Source organism: Streptopelia decaocto (assembly GCF_964273445.1).
Source record: "Streptopelia decaocto genome assembly, chromosome: 2".
Classification (NCBI taxonomy): domain Eukaryota; kingdom Metazoa; phylum Chordata; class Aves; order Columbiformes; family Columbidae; genus Streptopelia; species Streptopelia decaocto.
In genome coordinates, this window is record NC_138655.1 from 25,657,535 (window position 1) to 25,681,205 (window position 23,671).

General features: G+C 38.0%; 1 protein-coding gene across 1 annotated transcript; it reads right to left on the reverse strand.

Moving 5' to 3' along the window:
- Window positions 1-199: 199 nt before the first annotated feature.
- Window positions 200-22,458, reverse strand: CIBAR1 (CBY1 interacting BAR domain containing 1). Its single transcript, XM_082046662.1, is given in 9 exon segments — window positions 200-1,005; window positions 5,770-5,889; window positions 7,424-7,537; window positions 8,677-8,781; window positions 12,415-12,516; window positions 16,810-16,878; window positions 19,555-19,789; window positions 22,353-22,414; window positions 22,417-22,458. Coding segments are annotated over 9 exon segments (939 nt in total). The 5' UTR covers window positions 22,444-22,458; the 3' UTR covers window positions 200-900.
- Between the last annotated feature and the right edge of the window lie 1,213 nt (window positions 22,459-23,671).

Below are 23,671 nucleotides of genomic sequence, written 5' to 3' on the forward strand. Positions count from 1 at the left end.
GCAGCTTTCTAGCAGACAATTGTATGCTATACAGAAATGAATGTGCATAACCACCATCTTCAAACAGAATAAGAAGTTACACCAAAATGTGTAATTTCTTGTATCTCTGGTGGAATTGGTAACTGAATCAACCAGTTAAACACATGAAACTCAAACTATATATAGCATGTCAACTAATATAATAAATGTAAGCTGTATAAAATATCAACTAGTTTTATTATGAAGGCACTTTTATTTAAAAGCAAAGCAGCATTAAGAGTAGATACTGGACTAGGTCCGTATTTGTTCATGTGCATTCTAGGTGGGTAAAGAAATCAGAAGTCATTGCAGTCAAGCCAGAGGAAAGCAAGAATGAGAAAACAATACACTTCACCCTGCCTTCTGCCATCCAAGGTGGGTAATGAAATGTAACAGGATTGTTGCTGTAACCAGTTTCTTGAGTACTACAGTTACTTTCGGATGTATAAAATCAATTATGATATGTATAGCTAGAGGACTTACTAAATCCAAGAGGTGTGTAGCTAGAGAATAAGGTAATGTATTGGCAAACTAACAAGCAAACCCTTATGTTCATAACCGCTTGTCAGTATAGTTTTTGGACACTTCATCATGTAAGTTTAAGCAAACATGACTGCAATATAACATCTATGCAAATATAATACAGGATTCTATTTAAGTATTTCATTTTCTAGCTACTGAAATTGTCCATTTTCAGCAGATTCTGTTCCATTCTTTGGAACGGGTGGTTTTATTTCTGCCACTACTGTATTAGTGCCAATTCTCGCTGCTCTTGGAGTTTTAAAAATACAGCTTCAGTGAAGTTTTTGATTAACAAAGCTTTTCTGTAAAGATTTTTTTTCCCCAAACAAACAACAAAAAAAGCCTATTAAAACAGTTTTGTTATCTCACTTCCTTAGCAGCATCTAATTCCTCCTCCTCCTCCTCTTCCTCCTCTTCTTCTTCCTCCTCTTCTTCTTCATCTTTTCTTAGCATACTGCTGGAAATCTGATAAAACAAAAATCCAATGAAAGCAAATCAAGTGTTTGTTCTCCTGAAAGAAAAACAATTCCCCTTGGCATTTCCAGTTTAAGCACTTGTAGGTATTTTGTTTAGGGGTAGGGAGGAAGTTCTTTATTCCTTAACCCCTCAACTTCTATTAATGTGCCAACAAAATGATATATGGCATGGAATACAAATACAGTAATGATTTTTAAAAACTAAAAAAAAAAAATCCATGTAGTTCTGAGAACTTTAACAGAAGAGTCTCAATTCATATATGAACTTCTTTCCTTCCTTATCAGCACTTGCCCTTCAGAATGATACTGAATGCCTCTTTTGTTCATTAAATGTTAAAAACAAGTGCCAGATGCCAAGCTTTCATCTCATCTGGCAGATTCTGCCATCTATGCTTTTTTCTGAGTGCTCAATTTAATTGCTATTGAAGAAAAATTCTTCACAGAAGATGCAACATTTACAATTTGAAGTAGAATACATGTATTTTTTTTCCCCACATAAGAAAAGGAACATTAAACTCAAAGATAGTTATCCAAGTCATCTGGAATGCTTTTGAAAAATGATATTAGGTTCAGCAGTTCTCCAAGGGCATCTGTAGCTCTAATTTTGGTTATATTTTCTGAGTTTTCTCACATGCAGTAATATAATAAAACTCAGTATTGAAGACAAAACTTGCCCTCTCTCTTTTTTTTTTTTTAAAACAACCCCTATTTTAAAAGTCCTTAAATGCTGGTTATTAAATTGACTTCTGAGATTTCAGAATTCATAGAACTATGTATGCAACAAAAGTTTTTGTGTGTGCATAAAGCAAACTGCAATCATTGAAGTAATGAAAGCAGAAAAATCCTTAGTTTTGTTGATGCTCACAAAGTACATAATTTAGCTTGAAGCAAACGCTTGCTTACAAATATCTGAACATAACAGAAAATTGAGTTAATCATTGGATGAAGCTGGGTTAACTTGAGTCTAAATGCCTGAAAAGCAATCTTTCATTCTGTGAAAGAAGAAAATGACAATGACACTGATTGGTAATTGGGGATTAAGGAGTGCTGCAGATTGAGTCTGTTAAGGTAGCTTCATTTCAACCAGATGATAGACTAATTTTCCAAGTTCTTTTTTCTAGACACGAACATCTGAAATTCTTATGTAGAACTTCAATCTTATTTATAAATAAAAACTTCCCCTTTCCTGAAATAAGAGGTACTATTTTGGCTTTAAGGCTTTTTTCTGCTTACTACTGAAATACCTCTGACCATGCAGTAATTAACTACATAGTAAATTAAATGTTAGCACTTGTGGCAATGAGGTGGTGGTAAGCACCTAAGAACCAAACTGGATCAGAGTGAGGACAGTGAGAAAGGAAATTAGGCAGTTTAAACCCATGTTGTTTTGCCATAAAGCTAGAACATATCAGTACTTTTTTTTTTTTTAAACATTATTTAATGCTCAAAAAATAATTGCATAAAAAATTAATGGAATCTGATAATTTGTTGCTCATCATAAACAACTATGTGAAAATGAATTATTTTAAGTTTGCACATGGGTGATGATGGTCCTTGCTTAAGCTGTTAAGCTGCATAGTTCACTGCATGTGCTACTACAGAAAGCATGTGGTCATTCTCTCCCCATATCTTACACAGCAGGCAGTGTTGGAACACCTGGATGCAGACATTTTCAACCATGGTTAGGAAGATACTTTGCTGTCTTAAGGAGCAGGTGCAAAACAGTTGGCTATATTAAATGCATGTGGATAAAACTTGTGTAGTTAAGTTATAGTATAGTTCTGTCTAGAATATAGCATACTGACCTGAATCCGTAAAATGAAACGCTGAAGATAAACTGCCAAGTGCAAAATGAACCAATTTACAAAGGATTGATGTGAAAACTTAAGTAACCTTTCCAGAACTTTGAATAAAACTAAGTGTCTGCAGTAATGTTTTAAAAAAGCCCTGTATCCCTGAAGAGGTTTTCTCATAGTGGAGAGCCATCTACGAAAAACTGCTTTCCTAGTGCATAGAAGTTTTTTCTCTGGATCATATTAATTGCACAGAAATGAAAAAAAAAATGCAAGTTGTTGTACTGTCAGTGCAGCTTGGGACATTAATTCTTTCTAACAAGATTGCCCATTGCTCCTTTCCTCGTGGTTTTATAGTACTGTCTGCTAAATGAAGTCTGGCAGGTAGGATGGAGAAAGTAGGATCTCAATTGCTTCAGCTAGTCTGAGTGCGAGCTGAAAAAAAAGTTGAGGGGGAACAGACTTGAGGGACAGAAGCATTAAGATGGATACAAAAATATCAGTGGTCTCTGCAAATTCCTGCTTTTGATAATTTAGCATATTGTACTTCTTCCAGAATACTCACTCCAGGAGTGGCAGGACACACTTAGATTGTTGCTTGACAAAGTGATATGACATAAATGTTAAGGCACCTGAACTTTAAAAGGAAGTAGCTCTTCGTGAAAAATGAATCAAGCTCAGGAAGTACTTCAGATTTTTAATATGAAAATAATACAAAAAGGTACTCCACAGAACAGAAATAAATTGAAGGATGGTATGTGCTAAATCCTCTGAAAGACAAGTCTGGTGTTGCTAGCACAGTTTATCTCATCTGGTATGCAGTGACTTTCCACCCCGCCCCCCACCTACAGGTTAGTGTTTGCCTCCCCCCCTGCCCCTCTAGTTTTAGTCTGATTCTGTGGACTGCTTCCCATATTATTTATACTGTGTTAAACTGAAAATTCCAGAGTACATTATTATGTAGCATAAACCAAACCAAACTTGTGAAAACTTTCAGAGTGAAAGATCCACAGAAAGGTAAAACAAGTCACCTGGAGATTTTTCTGAATGCAGCATTTTTGCTAATGAGATGTTTGGTGGGTTCCAGAGATTAGAGCCCTTGGTACAATTCAGGGTACTGATCCTGATGCATCATGCTGCGTGCAGAATCAGGAAAGGCAATGTGGGGGGTGTGCAGAACAGGGTGCCTGCCTCTTCTTTAGTGCCGTGCAGTGACTGCATTTGTAAGGTGTTTCACCCCTTTTTTCTGCCATGTGATCCTCCTCTGCAGATACACTGCATAGCCCAGTAAGATGACATTATATTGAAATATACTGCAGTTCCCTCTAGGTCTAGATAACTTCCTGTTCTTTTCAAGTATTCCAGTGAGAGGTTACGAGAACATGAACATCTGAAGTTATAGCTAAAATAGAAGTCTAGGAGAAGAATAAGGTAAACTTGCAAGTTAGTAAAAATTGAGTTCCACTCCATCTCTGAGAGAAATCACAGTGCACATCCTTTCAGGGCTGGGGTTATTTTGTTTGTTTTTCTCAGAGAGTCCAAAACATAGCTATCTGTGGTACTTCAAAGTAATTACAGATGCTTCTATACCCTTGATACAGTTTTACAGCACTGTAGGAAGTTCTCAAGGAAGATGGCAACAGATTTTTGACAGTTTCCTCTGGTCTTCAAATGAAATGGAACGGGTAAACATTTTCTGAAGTAGCTTGAACTGAAAATTCCTTGTTTGATGGAGGGGACAGGCAACTTATTCAAAGTTAAGGGTGGTCTTCATGCACTGAATCACTGGGTTCTTTTATTTTTTCTGATGGCACAACTTAAACTTTCAACAACAGAATAACTCAACTGTAATAACTGATCCTTTCTGTGTTGAAAGCATAGAAGGGGTAGTGGTGTGTATGAAGTCAAGAAAACTTTTCTAGTATTAGACAATATCTGCATGATTCTATCCAAAGAAGAAAAGTGAGATGAATACATTTAAATTTGGCCATCTTCGTCTTTAACTGAAACACTGGTAAGAGCCATCTTACAGGATTAGGGCTTCAATTAAAAAAAAATAAAATTTAGCCATTTGCAATGTCTGCAAGTTTATTGCTGCAAACATGTCAAAGATTTTTCCACAAGGTAGTAGCACTTTCTCCATCTGTTTCACTTATTATCATCCTTTTCCTTGCCTGCTGATTTTGTTGCTTCCCCTGTGCTGGTTTTGGCTACAATACAGTTAATTTTCTCCACAGTAGCTGGTATGGGGCCATGTTTTGGATTTGTGCTGGAAACAGTGTTGATAACACAGGGATGTTTCAGTTACTGCTGAGCAGGGCTTGCACAGCATCAAGACCTTTTCTACTCCTCACACCACCCCACCAGTGAGTGGGCTAGCGGTGCACAAGGAGATGGGAGGGGGCACAGCTGGGACAGCTGACCTTAGCTGATCACAGGGATATTCCACACCATATGACATCATGCTCAGTTTATAAAGCTGGGGGAAGGAGGAGGAAGGAGGCGATGTTTGGAGTAATGACATTTGCCATCCCAGGTAACTGTTATGGGTGACGGAGCCTGGCTTTCCTGAACACCTGGCTGACCATGGGAAGCGGTGAATGAATCCCTTGTTTTGCTTTGCTTGTGTGTGGGGCTTTTGCTTTAACTAAAGTGTCTTCATCTCAGCCCACAAATTTTCTCACTTTTACCCTTCAGATTCTGCCTCCAATCCCACCAGGGTTGCGCAAGTGAGTGGCTGCGTGGTGCTTAGTTGCCAGCTGGGGTTAAACCATGACATCCTCAAATGAAAATTATATTTAGAAGCTTCATTATTAAAAGCTTAATATGATCTTTATGCTCTTGGAAGTCTCAACCTAACTGTCCTGAACTGAGTAAAGATAGTGGATTTATGTACATTAGCAAAGGTTCTACTTAAGACATTCTTGTCATACAGTGACCTAGCATTTAATTTTTCTTACCTGTATTGTCCTCAATGAAGATTTTAAGGAGCCAGTTCTTTGCAGGGGCGACTTCGAATTTGCACGAACTATGTCTAAGCGAGATTGATAGTCTGGCGGATAAAGTGAGCTCCGAAAAACCTGTTCAAATTAAGAAGATTGTGACTTGGGTGCCATTGACCACTTTTAGTTGAAACATCCTTGCTCAACCTGAGACATATCAACACACTTATGTGGTTAAAGTAAACGTTCTTCAGAGATCTGAAGGGATTTGCAAGTGGAAAATTGCAATGGTTTCCCACCAACATATGTAGCTGCGTTTCAGGCTAGCCTAGAGATATGAACCACAGCCAACTCCCTTCAGGCTCTCTGTTTCTTGGCAAGATGAACTCTTAGCCCCTTCACAAGCAAATCCTTGCTGCCAGTCACAGCTGCATCAGAGAAATGTCATCTGAACATTCTGGCGATGTGCAGCTCAATAAAAAAATGGGAAAACGCTTAGAATACAGTGGAGACTATAATATCCATTATATTTAAAAGTTATTTCCAATAGCCAAAAAGAATAAATTATAAGACGAACAGCCTGATACTAAAAATAATCAAGCTATTTGTGCAAGACTTTATTAATAAAGTCAAGGAAGATGGTAGAATTATGGTCAGTCAATACATTTATGGAAAGTAAATATTGTCCAATTATCAGGAAATTTAAAATGAATTTAGAAATTTGGTCGTGAAAGGTAAATATTTGCTTAAAGGGTATTTTTTTAGTTGGCTGCCACACGATATCATAATTAAGAACCTAGAATCGTACAAAATTGCTATGGCATCATTTAGATGAAGTAAAAATACCAAGTAGTCTGAAATGTGACTGTCACTGAAGAATCGTGGTTTTATGTGTCTTGTGGCTGACTGAATATGCCATCCTTGGTCCCGAGCTTTGCCATGGAAAAAATAAAATTAGGACTGATAAGATTTGCAAAAAAAGACTGAAAATCATCCAACTTTCTTGACAAGCTGAACATATATACAAAACATACATTTATTTCCATGGCAGTAAGTTTATAGGCCAAACATCCAGAAGAACTGCAAGAATGAATAAAGGATTGAAAAACATGTCCTGGGAAATAGAGAATGTAACTTAAAGAGAACAGAAAGGGTGACTTGAAGCTGTAAGTGCCACAAGGCAAAAAAAAAGCCATTTGATAACAAATGTCTCTTAATTCTAGATCAGTCTTAAAAAAACAACTGAAATATGAAAACAAGCAAACAAAACTCAGAACGAATAGAGAGTTTTTTAATGAAGTAATTAATCTTTAGAACATCTTATCAGAGCAGTGTAACATTCTCTCTTACTGTGCATCTTTGCACAAGATTCACTGCAGAGGTTTTCCATAGGAAGTATAAATGACAGTTAATTTAGGAAAAGTCTCTTATCTGTATTTAGTGGGAAAGATGAGATTGCCACTGCAATTCTTCTCAGTTTTTAAAATCTCTGAGTTTATAAACCTGCATGCTCTTGCTGCAAAAGTGCAAAAAAGGGTTTGGTACACAAGATGTTTGTTTTGGGAACCTGAAACATAAGTTGCATTTTCTGCCTGCATATGTATAGCCGCAAAGTGTGAAAACTCTTTTTCTGTAGTAAGTAAATTGAAAAGCAAATCTTAATCACTCTTACCTCTAAATCTTCATTTTCATCAATATTCTGGATATTTTGGTAGGCAGCAGTATATATCTCTAAAGCTTTCCCATGGAATAACATTTCAATAGTTATAAATTCAGAAAATATGTTCTAAAAGCAAATGAAAACAAAAGCTTTCTTAATACAATAAAGTACATTTCCACTTGAAATACAAGAAATTACTAAATTCTGTACATGGTATTTATATGATACAATTAACTGCACAATACCTAGTACTTTTAAGTAGTCAGACCTGAATTTTAGAAATCAAACATAAATGCTGGCTGGGCTGTCACTTACGCAGTTGTCATTTCATACTAAATTCTATGTAAAGGCTTGAAAAGCGAAGAGGAGGCTCATTAGGAATAAATAAAATGTCATGCTGAAAACTCACTTGATATTCCCTGATAGGTATTTGCGAGATGTAGTCAGTAGATTTTTGCTTTATTAATGGCAACATTTTTTAACTGGGGATAAATTATCTGTTAATTCTACACATAATTTACAGATAATTATATAGTTCGTGTAATATTATTTGTATATGAAAAGACACTTAATGATGACATCTTCAGAACTCACACAACTCTTCCATACTACTCTAACATCAAGTGCTGGTTGGTTTGGTTGGGTTTTTCAACTATCTATCTTTCATTCTTTCCTATGTAGTGTGGGGTTTTTTTGCAATAAAAAGGTATCTCACTTCAGCAATTTTATAATTAAATTTGACATCACATAATGCAAGTGTTTTTCACTATAGTCTTTGGGAGTTAAGCCACTTAATGTTTGACGTTAAGGGAGAAATTAAAGCTTTGATTACTTGCAGTCACTGAACATTTCATGTTTTCTGCATCAGAACTTTTAACTGCAGTAACAGACACAAATTTCAGCATGGATAAATATATTCTTATCACTATTTTTGTTAATTTTGCTGATATTAATCCACATACATTGTTCCACTGACACATGCAGCTACCAGTGAAGCAGAATACAGCAACTATTGCAAAGTGCAGACATTAATCAGATACAGGATAATTCTGAATTAAATAAAACTGTAAGAATAATGAACTGATTTTTTAACTACAAAGTTAATGATATTTGGATTATTACATACTCATTAGTACCACAAGATGTATATTTATGTAGGCCTAAGTTAATGCTAAATGTTGCTAATCTTGCCAAAGAGTAACTATAGTAATTTTATTATGCAAGATGAAATGTGATGTCATATACTTAAGTATGAGAACACATACTTTTATGTCCTTTATTTTCTGTTTCTCAAAATTATCAATGGTTTCCTCCAATTGCCGAGTTGTTCGAGTTGCATCCAGCGAAGCTCTCTGCAGTTCACTTTCAGCCTGGTAAAGTAACACGGAGGTGAAATTAGTCCTGTGTTTGATACAAAGGTATTTGCTCTAACTGCCCTGAAAACATTTCAGTCTGGGTTTTCAAAATACTGCACATCTGAATTACTGTATTTGTAAATTTGCTTGTAGCTTAATAAACAAATAAAGATGCCTTCTACACCACTGTGACTTTGATCTGAAACATGAAAAATTACTACCTGCAGCCAGTCAGGAAAGTCCTGCTGCCCTAATCCATTTTCTGTAATAACCACCTGCTCATTCCACTGAGCCGACCCTGACGCTCCACTGATGACACAGTGACTGGGTTCTGGGAATTAACACAGCACAAGGGTTTAGACCTCATAAAAGTTAAGTGTTTTTTTAAGCTGGTGTAAAGGAGGGGGCAGGACTGCACAGGCCAGAGTGGTGGATGAGTGGAAAGGATAACCCTTTATTTTCAAGTGCAAATCAACGAGTTGGGTCTAGAATAAATCTCTTCCAGTGTCATGTGCTGAACCTCATCTAAGTAAGTTTTTATATGTATATATATATATATATACATATATATATATTTATATTTAAATAACAGAGCAGCAGCTTCATCAGCAGGCTAGAGTTAATATCATTTTTAGATCCAAAAGCATTTCAGGTATTTAATATTTTTAGTATTTTTATATTATTAAAATACTTTATAAAAAACACATTGAGCAGGGCACAGGGAAGGGGACACACCAACCAATCCTTACTGCATAAATGAAGAGGTTGTCTTATTTTGTTACTACAAAAAGCATTTTAGATATGTATTTTAATTAGAGCTATGAACTGTATAAAAATGCACACTACCATTTAAATAAAGATATGGAAGATATTCTGGTTAAGCAAAGTCTGAGAACTGTGTACCATTACAAAATAATGACATAAAGATGTAAGAGCTTGCACTTGAAGCCTGCAAAATTTGTGTCTAAACTTATTTTATTTTCCATACATTACTGTCTTGGCTAGTCTATGATGTTTGACCAGTATTTACTTAGAAGCTTTGTCAGTGAGTATCATCAGGAATCTATTTTGTCCCGGGATTTGGAAATGGTATATGGAACAAGTAATTTTATCCTACGATCAAGATGTAGGATTCTTCCATTTCTCCAACACTGCAACATGAGAGGAACATTTTTTTTCCCAAAAAATGGAAATAAACACCACAGGCCCAGTTGCCATGATCTAGTTTTTAGTGTTATACGTATATGGAACCCTAAGGCATAAGGCATGCTCTGTTACTTCTTTTTCTTTGATTAAAATCTGGTAACCTTATGTTACAGGATTATCAGTTTCAAACTATCTCCTTACAAAAATGGTTTGAAGTCATAGACATAATTCTGCCATTACTGAGCAAACAAAAGGGCTCATGATCTTTAGTAGTACATTAAGATCACGTGTTCACCTCCCTGTCTTGACTTTGCCCAAAACAGAGGAAACAGAGTAAGAAAAGACATTTTGTGCATTCTCAATTATCACAATCAGTCACTTTCTGTAAATGAAGGCTGCTGTTATACATAAGCAGCCATTACACATACAAATACAGCATGTTATTTCTACGATAATCAAATGTATCTTCTCAATCCATCTTAATAGACTGGCCAGATCTTGTGTGCAGATGCTTTGGGAAAGGAATGTTGTTTGTTGTAAAGTGAAATGTCTAAACTTGCAGGACCTGCATAGTTTGCAAAACAGCAGTTTGGTATTTTCTGTTCTGGAACACTCACCTGTGACTGGAAATATTAGTCAAGGAAAAACTGGCAAAATAACAATCAATGTTCATAAATGTTTTCACTTCTTTTACTATATTATGGAGTATTTACTTCAGATATTTCAAAACTTCTGTATACTTGGAGGGTGCTATTATGTTGTCTGAACCTTCTTGCTGTAAGACATAGAGTTTGTTATAGTTTTACTAGAATTCAAGTATCCAGGCCAAAATATTTCAGGACAGCTGTTTGTCTTGGGCTGAGGGTTTGGTTATTTATTTATTTATTAAAATTAAAAAAAAAAAAAAAAAAGGAAAAAAGAGGCATTTTTATATTAAGAAAAAAAAAGCGGGTAAGGTTTTCTTTTAAAGCTGTACTACCCCCCCATTTTATAAGATGGACTTGAAATCTGGGAGTGAGTACAGGTCTGTTGCTTTCTGTGACCATAGCTGTTAGCTGCTGAAACATAACTGTTACTAAGAGAACCACTGCTGGAGCCCATCAGCTACACTAACTAACCTGGTGAAGCCTTTCTCTGACCTAAAAGCTGACATGCATACAACCTCAAAAGCAAATGAACACAGTCCTGCTCCCAATACTTTTTATGTATTTTGTGTTGATCACTTTAAAATGCAAATATGTAGCATTTGTTGCCTTTGGCCATATGCAAAACCAGACTGTACTGAGCTTTATTATAATAACTCTCCAGGCAAAGTCTTAAGTACAGAAAACACAGGTGTTACAAGAAGCAAACCCACAGAAGGATATTTGGGAATAGCTTAGCAAAGAGACAAGAAGAAACAAGCTAGATGCCAGCCATATACCCATGAAATCAACTGGGAATTAGCGCAAGAGGGAGAAAACTGGGACCAGTTTACCTTTGGGGAAAATACCTTACTGTTCGCATTTACTCCCTTAATTCTAATGCATTACAGCTCAAGTTCTAACCCTACGGGCTGACATCTGAGTATCTTCATGACAAGAGGAACTCCAATTAGTCGTAACTTGCTTTTAAGTGATTTGATTAGTTTTACGTGGGAATTCTTTGGCAGAGACAAAAGTAAAAGGTAATTCTCCTAGGTGGCATTTGACTGTCAGAATAATTTTTGCTTTCTGCAGTCCCATGCACCAATCACTAGAAAGATCCTAGTATCTGAAATGAAGTTGATGTAATCCACACAAAGAATAGGGCTGCTTCACCCCAAGTTCAGTGCTCGAGTGTAAGGGGAAAAAAAACCCAGCACATCATCATGAACTTAAATGCTATATCATAATAAACAAGCATAAAGGGACTGAAATAGGATTGCCTTGATCCCCTTTGTTTCAGCATTTCCTATATTCTGATTGCTTCTGAATTTGAAACTTCAATGAGATTTTAATAGAAATTCTGTGGAGGTTTAACTTTTCTCTCTGTGATATGGAACAGTATACTGGGGAAGGTCACTGGTCTTCTGAAAGGAAGAAGAGTCTGGCTAAATACTAACAGAATAATGACTCTTCCTTTCACACTTCACCTCACAGCTGGACAAAAACTCCTACCCCATCGAGGTAAAAGGAAGCACAACCACCAAAATGTCAGGGAGAAAAACAATAAAACAAATCACGGAAGTGAAAAAGGAGTTGACTGATCACACTTATTTTCAAAAACCTCCAAATTCCTACATGCAATCTCCCTCTCTTGCATATCAAATACTTCATCATTTCCTTTCAGTCAAAAAGACAGTGAGTAACAAAGCAGCTATTATAAACTGGAATTCATCCTTAAGTTTAAGAAATATTCAGCATCAACACAGGAAACAATCCTTCTGAAGAGCAGTCTTCTCTTATTACTTTCTAAAAACAATAGTTTAATTCCTGAGACATTTTAAAAGTATTTCTTATAACCACTAGAAATATAGGATACAATAATGTGTCGATCTGATGGATTCCGCTGACGTGTCTTTTCCAGTTGAGATAATTGCTTGGCTTCTCGGTTCTTTGCTGTTAAAGTAGCTTTAAGATCATCCTGGAAATAAAATGTTTTAGACATGTTTGAAATAGAGCTAGGATAACACAAAATGCACTTTTCATACATGCATTGCCTAGAAAACACGAACAAGACTTCTGTTTTAAACAAAACGAGGTTTTACTGATCTTATGCTGTTAAATGATCCCCTGAAACAGAAGTCAAATGGGACCAAGAGAGTTTAGCACCTTGCACAACCTTCTGTAGCACACACTATAATCTAAAATGTGGGGAAAACCAGAAAAATATATTTACAGCTTTTCATGAAAATTACTGTAGACAGTCAAAACCTGAGATTCCCAAAAGCAGTAAAAAGACAGGCCCATTCCAGGGTCAGCAATGGAATTAAGGTGGCATTTAGAAATAAAAAGTGGCGTGAAATAAATCAGTAAGAAAAAAACGAAAACAGGCTGCAGTCAATACCAATCAGAAGTTATGAGGAATGTGAAACTGCTACACAGAGCTTAAGGTGTTATAGAAAATCTGTGGCTGAGAGGGTTAAACTGCATAGTTACATATGCAGTTAGTAAGGTGTTGGAACAAAATACATCCTAGTGATGATGTAGGTGGTGAAGATAAAACTTATTTATCTAGAAAAGGCAGAAACTGTTGATAAATATTTTTGCTCCTCATTTACAAAGGAGAAGTAGGATGTACTTCAAGGAAGATCTGAGACAATTTAAGAATGTTTACATATGCTGTGGTTTAACCCAGCTGGCAGCTAAACACCACCCACAGCTGTTCGCTCACACCACCCCCCCAAGTGGGATGGAGGAGAGAACCAGAAAAAATGTAAACCTTGAGTGTTAAGATAAAGACAGTTTAATAGGAAAGAAAGGGAAAATAGTACCAGCAACAAGAAGAATAAAAGAATATATTTTAAAAGTGATGTACAATGCAATTGCTCACCACCCGTCAGCCAATTCCTGGCCAGTCCCTGGCCAGCTTTCCCCAAAATATATACTGAGCATGATGTCACGTGGTGTGGAATATCCCTTTGGCCAGTTTGCGTCAGCTGCCCCAGCTGTGCCCCCTCCCAGCTTCTTGTGCGCCTGGCACTGTGTGAGAAGCCGAGAAGTCCTTGACTGCTTAACAACAACTAAAACATCAGTGTGTTATCAATATTATTCTCATACAAAATCCAAAACACAGCACTGTACCAGCTACTAGGAAGAAAATTAACTCTATCCCAGCCAAAACCAGGACAACATACCACTCTGAAATTCTTGTTCATGCTATAAAACTGTGTTTTGCAAATAGTTTGGCATAAATGGAATCTAGAATTGTCAGTCAGATATTTATCACTCCATTGACCCTGGTGTGGGAAATGACATTCATTTTTATGGCTCTAATTTAAAGAAACAGTATCTTAGAACAAGTGGAAAGGCAGCCCAAAAGAATCAGTCTAACAAAATCTGAGGTGTGAGCAGGGCATGCATTTCAAACCATCATTTCCTCTAAAAAGACCAGCTATTAAAAACTGTAATTTCAGGACGCTGTCTATGCTCTTTCCCCAGATTTCAGAATTCCGACATCCACACAGAAAGACATGCAACCAAGAATGTGTCTGTTCCAAAAAGTTCTGTGATCCTGTGACCAGTTGCCACTGACAAGCACAAGTGTGCCAAGTTTCAGAGTGCTATGTTTCTTCAGTAATGAGTCTGAAAAGGGTGCAGAAAAAAACATTTAAAAATACTCAAACGCTGAGCAAAATGTCATTGTGGTGAAAGAATTAAGGTCTACATTATCAGCTAACTGAAAAGAAAGAAAAATTGGTTTTCCTAGCATCTAAATATGTTAATCCAGAAAGAAACAGAGCATCACAGAGCTCTTCAATCTCGATGGAACATATAACAAGATTAGGTAAAGTCTTTCTTTGAAACAAACCACCACAAACGTCAAGTAACCATTAACTACCACAAGCAGTCATACAATCCCCTCCAGTGTCTTCAGACCAAGATTTTATATGTCTTTGGAAAATATGCTTTAATTACACCCAAGGAAAATTGGAATGGAATGTAACAGCCAGTGAGAAAACGGACAGGTACAGAATCTAACATTATTCATAGTCCCACTGGCTTTAAACTATGAATTCAAGTCACATGTAAGAACCCTGGCCAGCCATCTAATTTCAAACCATACAGAAGTACAGCTACAGTCCATCTACCAGACAATGAGCTGGCAGATACTCATCACTGTACTGTTACCTGCTTTAGTCACTGAAGTTATTAAAGCAAACCAATCCTTTCTTCTGCACGTGGATCACCTTGGTTTTATGATGTCCTGTTTTATATAAAGGAAAGGAACTAGGAACAGAGTTGCCAAAAAGCAGAAAAGTGAAGATTTATACATAGAACAATGAAACAGAAAGAAATCCTAAAATCCTATATTTAAGCTGAATTACAGGACAAGAGCACTATAGTAGCATCCGCTGAAGCTGCCAAATCCTGCCCCAGAGAGCTACTCAGCATAGTAAACCAGGACATGTGAATGAAAAATTGTATTGCATTAGCAGTTAAAGGACAACACGATTCTGATTGACCTGGGTCTCTTTAAAACATTTACTATCACAAGACATTGATGTCTTACCCCACAGAAATAGCAACAGTTCCTTTTAGAAAGAGCACTAAAATAGTTCATGTACACCCTGGAACAGATCTAATAAGCACCAGTGCGAATGTCCCCGTTATAAAAAAGTACTATAATGACATATTCACCCTGGTTTTATTCCATCAGCTAATGTAGTTACAGGTAAGGCTCTCCTACAACTAGCACCCTGTGCTAGTTTTACATGAGTGACAAAACTTCCTTTTTCACTAAAAATATCCCAGTGTTTAGAGATGATAACTGAAGATTAGACAGTTGAAGTTTTAACCAAGGTTTATGGTAATGGGCAAGGGGAAAGAAATAAAATAATTTAATGGCCTACATCTTTAGGGAAGTCTCTCTTGGTTCAAAGGCATGTTGATAAAATAGTTAATCATGTCTACAGTTTAACAATGCTCTTGTACCCCTCACTGTAGCTCAGATAAACATGTAATGGTTTCTGGCATCCTGAAGGGCAAAGACAACAGGAAATGCCATTCACTCTTGCAAGGGATGACCTGGCTCCAGTTGCTTCTGTTCTCAGGATTTTCTCACTGTCAGTGGCCATGCACCTCAAAGCAGCACCATAAATGTTTCTGAAGCCCCAAGCACTGTCTACAACTCTGCTAAGGACTACCACACTCAAGTGCAGGAGGCATTTCCTTCTTAATTGTTTCTCTAACAACCATGTGAGATAGCTGTGCAGTTGTTCCAAACACTGTACTCCATTCTTCAACGTATTGAAAAGATATGAGAACATATGAAAAATGCTAGTTTGAGATACAATGCCACGATGTGCTCAAATTAACCATGATGAACACACTGTAAGATTTTTGTATGTAAAATATCATCATTTCACCTTTTGTAGATGATACAGAAATATACATAAATTACAGATTTAATTTAGAGAATGAAGGTATCTTCTATGTAATATTCAAGTACTACGAAAAACTACTTTCATCCTAAAAACTAGTATTTGCTTGTTTAAAATTTACTTGCTCAAGCTTATGCCTCCTGGAGGAAAGAAATTTACAGATATTTAGTGGGAATATTTCATACCCCTATATACACTGTTTCCAGAATACAGTGAATGAAGAGACCTCATTTTTTTTTGTATCTCTTCAGGTTATCCTGATGACTGCAGGATGGAGAGGGATTCAGGCCACTACCTATTTAGCAGCTTCAAAAAATGTCTTCTACATTACAAATTTCAATGTAGAACACAATTCGAAGTTAGAAAAGCTGTTAAAGGCAGCATATAGATGACTTAAGAGCTCAAGCTGATTTCTAGTGGAATCCCTTTTTCTTCATTGGTAATACATCAGGATAAATAAAACATGTAATTCACCTTTTGGAACTCTGAATAATAACAACAATAACAATAGTAGTAATAATAACAAGAATGACATTATTTATGAAGAAAAACTTCATGAATTTGCACTATCCAGGAAGTTTAATGCTATCCACAATGCATATTTTTTAGCATTTGCTTGTGCTCCAAGAGTCTGAATATTCTTGTCTTCACATCAAAGCTTTTTCCTGCAACATATATATAGTAATGCATCTGAATTGAACCTATATAATTTAGTTAGACAGATTACTGCAATATGAAAAATAGAAACCACTCCCCCCCGTAAAGCAGAAGTTTTCAACTGTTTGGCTGGAACACCAAATTGTACCTTGTGAGAAAACAGATGTTTAACCTACCCTTTTAAGTTTCACGATGGTCCCATAACTTTTCAGAGGTTCAACAACCTTAGCTTCAAGCCTGTCAACCTACAAAAGAAATCATAAGGTCACTAAAATCATCCACGTCTATGGCGTGCAGAAATAGGAAACAACTAATTTACTATTGACTCATCTTATCAGGACTTTAGTCCATATATGCTGAAAATATAGTGGGATAGACGTTTTAAAATTATTGCAAAAAAACAGAGTCAATTAAATTAACCAGAAAATCACTTGTGTTTTGAAGAGCTCAAGCTGATTTCTAGTGGAATTCCTTTTTCTTCATTGGTAATAAATCAGGATAAATAAAACAGAGAGGTTCTAACAACTGAGTACTAAACATATAAAAAACTGCATCCTGGAGATCCGTAGCTTTGTATCTAAAGATCAGTGTATTTGCTCTACACTTGTTGATAGATTATGGACTAAGCCATCTTTGCTATCAAATATACTGTATGAAGTGCAACACTTCTGTTCTTTAGAATAACAGAAACAGCATCATAGATACTGAAAATATTAAAAATACTAACAACAGGTTTTGTAAAATGCATGAATGCTCTCACAGATTGAGCGCATCTAAATTTTTGTTTCAGCTCTCCTAGTTAGAAAAACAGCTACATATGGTCAGACAAGCAATAGGATAAAACCTGCCTGCTTGTTAAAGTTGACAATGCTGCCCGAGTGGCCCCAGCATAAGCCAGCAAGTTATCTGGCCCATCACTGTTATGTCCAAACTAGGACAAAGTGCACATCTCTACATACACTGCAGATGCATACAGTCCCCTCTAAACTGGCAGTCACCAGTCAGGCAAAATCTATGCCAACTGAGCAAATATTTCTCCTTTACTACACTCTAACAGTGCACCATCAAACAATTTCACTTATACTACCAGTAGAATAGACGGAACAGGGCAGTAAGGCTCTAAATGAAGCACATGATAAGGACATATCAAATAACCTGCCCACCTTGCTTGCTTACCCTTCCACATGTTGTGAAAGTACCTCACACCTCAGCATTTATGTATGTAGCACCGCAGCTGGAGAGCAGAAACTGACAACCCTTATAAGCTAATTTTCTGTTGCCCTCATTGTCAATATATATAACCTGATGCCCAAAGGAAATACAGCTGAGATTATATATTTGGATTTAATGAGGAAAGGAGAACTTGATTTAAAGGCTAAAAGCTTTTCTTTTCCTTTGCTTCTTCCACCTTTTCTCCTACAAAGGGCAGTGGTGGGGCAGTGCTGGTTTGGGGTCAGGCAGGGTAGATAGATGTAGGCCAAATGTCAGACTTAAAAATGGAAAGAAGAAAAACTCAAGTTGTTACATAGGTACCTCGATATTACAGATTCATAGTTTAAAGGTGAAAACTGACAGAGAGATGATGTAGTCCCACTCCACATACACCTTTGACCGTAATATAAATTTATCCTGTTAGCAGAGGGATAAATTGCTATTACATCAACTGAAGCATAAGAACCTATGTGTTGCTCAGCTGGAACCAGGTGCTTAAGAGTTCATGGGAAAAAAAAAAAAAAAAAATTTGCACTATCCACCCCCTTGGATTTCTTATTATTTCTTAAAAATCTGTCCCTAAAGACTTTGTTAAAGATCTGTGCGCATTTCTTGGTTTTCAAACTTTCTACTTAGCAGACTGGATACTTCATAGATTAACTTCATTAAAAGGTTTCCTTTTTCACAGAATCACACAGAATCGCAGAATGTTAGGGACTGGAAGGGACCTCGAAAGATCATCTAGTCCAATCCCCCCACCGGAGCAAGAACACCTGGATGATGTTAACAGGAAGGCATCCAGGCAGGTTTTGTTTTTTTTTTTTTTTTTCTGCTTCATTAATGTAGAAAGATGCCTTGCAATGCTGGTTTTTTTCTTAAAAAAAGGCCTATCTGAAAACATCAAGAATGTCAACTACTTCAGTTTCTTTTTAAAATTACAGCTTTTCAGAACTATAAATGGAAATATTCTAAGCCCTACTGAAAGATATGTACTCCATATACTGTAATATATGTACTCCAAAAACTAGTTTGAATACATGCGAATGAATTTATTTTTTCTTAAATCTCAGCATTTGTAATTCTGGATCATAAGTTACAGTTTGACTGCCCCTGCACATAAGTGGCATAAACACTTTTCTTTACACTCTCCCTGATCTAGCAGAAATGTGACTATAATTCTCACATGTGGTCCAAATCAAGTTTGTACTTCAAGTATTGAACTACAGACTTACACAATCTACAGTGGTCCCTGAGAGCAACTCAGAGAAGCTGTCAGTGCCCAGTGAAGGATTCCAGTTAGTATTCTGTTCCATACTTCTGGTAGCAGACTCAGCAAAAGGAAAATGATTTTACCTCAGCTGCTGCTAGACAACTGAAGTTACAAAACTGAAAAAACACTTTATTAACCATAAGTCATCATCTAAAGTCTAAGACCAACAAAAGATTTGCTCTGTCTCAAATTGTGTGTGCTCATATGGATAGTTTCACTGACTTCAACAGGACTAGTCAGAAGTTTCACTAAAGCTACCAGAGCAGAGTAAATGACAAACGTTTTGACAGCCTACCCTGCTCTGCCACTAATATATTTAAATGTGTTTTCTCCTATGTTGCTCTTGTGACTGCGGAATGTATCTTTTCCCTTTTAATCACAGATAAGTAACTGAAAAGTTCAGATGGCAAACACAACATGTACAGCTTTAATTTTGTACCTCTGCCTGGCGATAATCCTGAAGTCTGGAAAATTCATCTGCAAAGTTTTTCAGTCCAACTTTTAAGTTTGGTGTCTCTGTGGCTGCATATGCATATATTTCATTCACTAGAAGATCTGCTTTGTCTCGTAGTCTGGCAGTTTTACGTACATATCCAGCAAATATTTGGCACAATTCACCAAAATGTTTTTCCACATTTGAAACAGCATCTTGTATTTGTCTAGTCTGATTGTCCCTGGATAGCAAAGATAAATAAGTGGAAAATAAGGAGAGGACAAGTGTTTACAACATATACAGAAGAAAATCTATATAATTTTACTATTAATAATTTATACATTCTTTGGACATCTCACTTCAGTGCAAAACAGAAATCTATTTGTAAAACTATAATGTTTTAATAGTCATATGTAACATGTGCTTATTTATTAATGAATAACAAACAAAAAAAGCAGGATTTATACTTAAAGATTCAGTAGAGGAAAATCCAAATCACAAAAATTGGCTTGGATGTTTTCCTCCTGTGGTTAAGCAAAAGCTCACTATTACTGCTGGTATTAATTACCAACATAGGAACACCTGCCGGTCCAAACAAGATCAGGTCATACAGCTTCCTGCAGGAGTCTGCAATCTCAACAGACAAGTTAATGGTTGGAGAAAATAGGCTGTAGAGGGCAAATCTGTGAAGGTATTAAATGTTCTTTAAATTGTGAACAGGTACCAAACTGCTCCTGGTCAGCACTACAGAGGATAAATATCCCTGAGAATTAGAGAAGAAAAGTGAATGGACACAAGTACAGAGATGAAACCTTAAAACATGCAGAAAGGACATTCATCACAGCAACAAATTATTTTAAAAAATCATATTAATTTAATTCATTTTTATTTGACCCAAATGCCTGTATATTTCATTATTAATGATCTATAGATAAGTCATCCTGAATGTTAATTACATATATCACTTGATATTTTGCTTTCCTGTTCCTACATAATTTGATGGTTTTGCTTTAGTTACACTTCAGTGATATTAACACTATGAAACCAAATCAGTGTCGGTGAATGTCAGTTGTTGTTGATCTGACTGAATCAACTACAGGATAATTTAACTAATAGTAACTGCTAGATACTGGGTCCTAAGAAGTCTCCATGATCTACATGAGGTGATTCATGTGAAGTGCTGGAATTCTCAGCAATAGAATTCACTCATACCACTGTTTTGGTGAGGGACAGAAATGAAAACTTCCCTCATATCCTTAAGGCATCTAAAGTCCAAATGCTGACCAATATTTAAATATTGACTTAATATCATAACACATGAAAATCAGAAAAAAAAAAAACGAAGAAATTTAATACTTTAAGACTAAACAACAATGCAGTCAATTCAAATGAAGAACACCTTTCTTCAAGACCTCTTTAGGAAAAATATTTCAGGACAAAGATCTTCTACTGGCAAAATCCCAGTTGTGTTGCTTCATGGCAAGCAGTCTAGAAGACTGTTGAAGAGAGATTTTGTTCAAAGAAAAAACATTCCAAATAAGTTGTTCAGTTCGATGCTTGAGCATCGAACCATTTGAACAGGAAAGGTTTTGCCCAGTGAGTGGGAAAGTAAGGGTCTCATTAAGTATCAGAATCATAGAATGGATTGGGTTGGAAGGGACCTTAAAAATAATTTGGTCCCAAACCCCCTGCCATGGGCATGGACACCTTCCACTAGACCAGGTGGCTCAAAGCCCCACCCAGCCTGGCCTGAACACTTCCAGGGATGGGGCATTCACAGCTTCTCTGGACAGCCCGTTGCAGTGTCTCACCACCCTCATGGTGAAGAATTTCTTCCTTATATCCAATCTAAATCTACCTTCTTTCAGTATAAAGCCATTACCCTTTGTCCTATCACTACATGCCTTTGTCAAAAGCTTCCAGCTTTCTTGTAGATCCCTGTTAGGTACTGAAAGGCTGCTCCCGGAGCCTTCTCCAGGCTGAACAACCCCAACTCTTTCAGCCTGTCTTCAAGCAGAGTTGTTCCAGCCCCCTGATCATCTTTGTGGCCTCCTCTGGAGTCGCTCCAACAGGTCCATGTCTTTCTCACATTGGGAGCCCCAGAGCCAAATAAGAGCAGAGTTTAGGGGCAGAATCACCTCCCTCGACCTGCTGGTCACAGTTCTTTTGATGCAGCCCAGTTGTTTTTCAAAATTAATACTATGTGGTAAATTCTCAAAAAATGGTACATCTTTCCTATTTTATTGTAAGGCCTTAATGTCAGAAAATGTTCCTCTCCCAGGGGGAAGCCGCAAGCATGTTTCCTCACCCACTTTACAATTTTGATCTCACAGTACTCCCATACGATGAATTTTGGGACATGAAACACTACATTTCCTTAGATGAGGGTGTGAAAAGGTTTTATTTTCTCCCCTCCTAATTATTTGTGACCGCTCAGAGGCACCCACAAAATTGTCACTAAGAGGCCCAATTAAATCGCCAAGTCTTTACTTCACCTCTGCACAGCCCGTTAAACTAGAAAAGTTTTGCGGCCTCTACCGGAGGAAAAGAGGCGGATCCCCCACCCCTAGGGCGCTTAGCTGCCTTAAGGGGAACTGGGCCCGCATCGCCCCAGACTCCCACGCCACTCCCCGGTACCCTGACTGGAACACGGCCTCCCCCTCTGCCCGGCGAGGCCAGGCCACGCAGCCAGCCCCCGCCCCGCCAGCCACCGGGAGCAGCCCTTCGGGGGCGGGCAGGGACCCGCAGCAAACGACGAAGCGGCGGCAACCCGGGGCCTCCTTCGCCCTTCACCGTCCCGTTACCTGGCGTCCAGCCCGCGGCCCAGCAGCATCATGGCGGCGGCAGCAGCCCGGCGGGAAGGAGGGCGGCGCTCCGCGTGCGCCCGGTTTCCATGGACACCGCCTGCCCCGCGCCCCGCCCCCGCCCCCGCCCCGCAGGCCTAGGGAAGGGCGGGCGGCTTCGTGACGGGCTGAGGGGGCTGGCCGGGCTATGAGGGCGCACGCTTCTGTCCCCTCCGGCGGCTGGAGGGTTGTCAGGGCCCGAGCGCGCCGGTGGGCAGGGGCTGAGCCGTCCCGTTTCCGAGCTGGCTGCCCCAGGAGAAGTCCCGCAGGAGCAGAGTCACAGGATGTTAGGGTTTGGAAGGGACCTCAAAAGGTCATCTAGTCCAATCCCACTGCCAGAGCAGGAACACCTGGATGAGGTTACACAGGAATGTGTCCAGGCGGGTTTTGAATGTCTCCAGAGAAGGAGACTCCACAACCCCCCTGGGCAGCCTGTTCCAGTGTTGTGTCACCCTCACTGAGAAGAAGTTTCTTCTCTTATTTAAGTGGAACCTCTTGTGTTCCAGTTTGAACCCATTGCCCCTTGTCCTGTCGTTGGTTGTCATCGAGAAGAGCCTGGCTCCCTCATCATGATAGGACAGAAAGCAGAAAGGGCTGAGACTGTCTCATTAAAAAAAAAAAAAAAAAAAAAAAATCAGATTTTTTTTTTTGGTGAATACTGTTTTTCTGGCACGTCTGGGCTTGGCAAGTGAGAAAGCACCAGGGAAGCAGCCCAGCGGTCTGCGGCTGTTGAGGGACAGTGCTGGGGTTGGGTGGTCATGGGGGAACATCCCGTGGGGCACCAGGAAAGGTCTTTGAAAACAGGAAACAAACAAACAAAAGCACTTAAAAAATTCCCAAATTCCCTCTCTGTAAGGACAATGCACTGGGACCATGTGGTTATCACCCTGCCTCAATGCCAGAACAAGGCTGCGGGGTCAGCCCCAGCAAGGGTTGTGCAGGGTGAACACAGAAGAGGCTCTGGAGGAAGGAGGGCAGAACTGTGCTGTGCCCTGTACAAACACGCTCAAAAATACTAAAAAATGCACAAGAGTATAAGTACTTAGACAAGTGTTAGCATGCATGGGAAGATTTTATAGGCTTGTCTGAACATGTGAATATAAACTGATTTTGTTAAGATGTGGTTTTTGGCTTTCATAATTTTTTTCTGTTAAAAGTCGATTATTTAGATCACTTAAGCTGAAGCTTTAATTCATGGAAAGCCAACTACTCGTCCAATAATGAGGTTCTATTTAGATCTTTTCAGTGGTTTGCACCAACTAAGCTAAAACGAAGTGGTG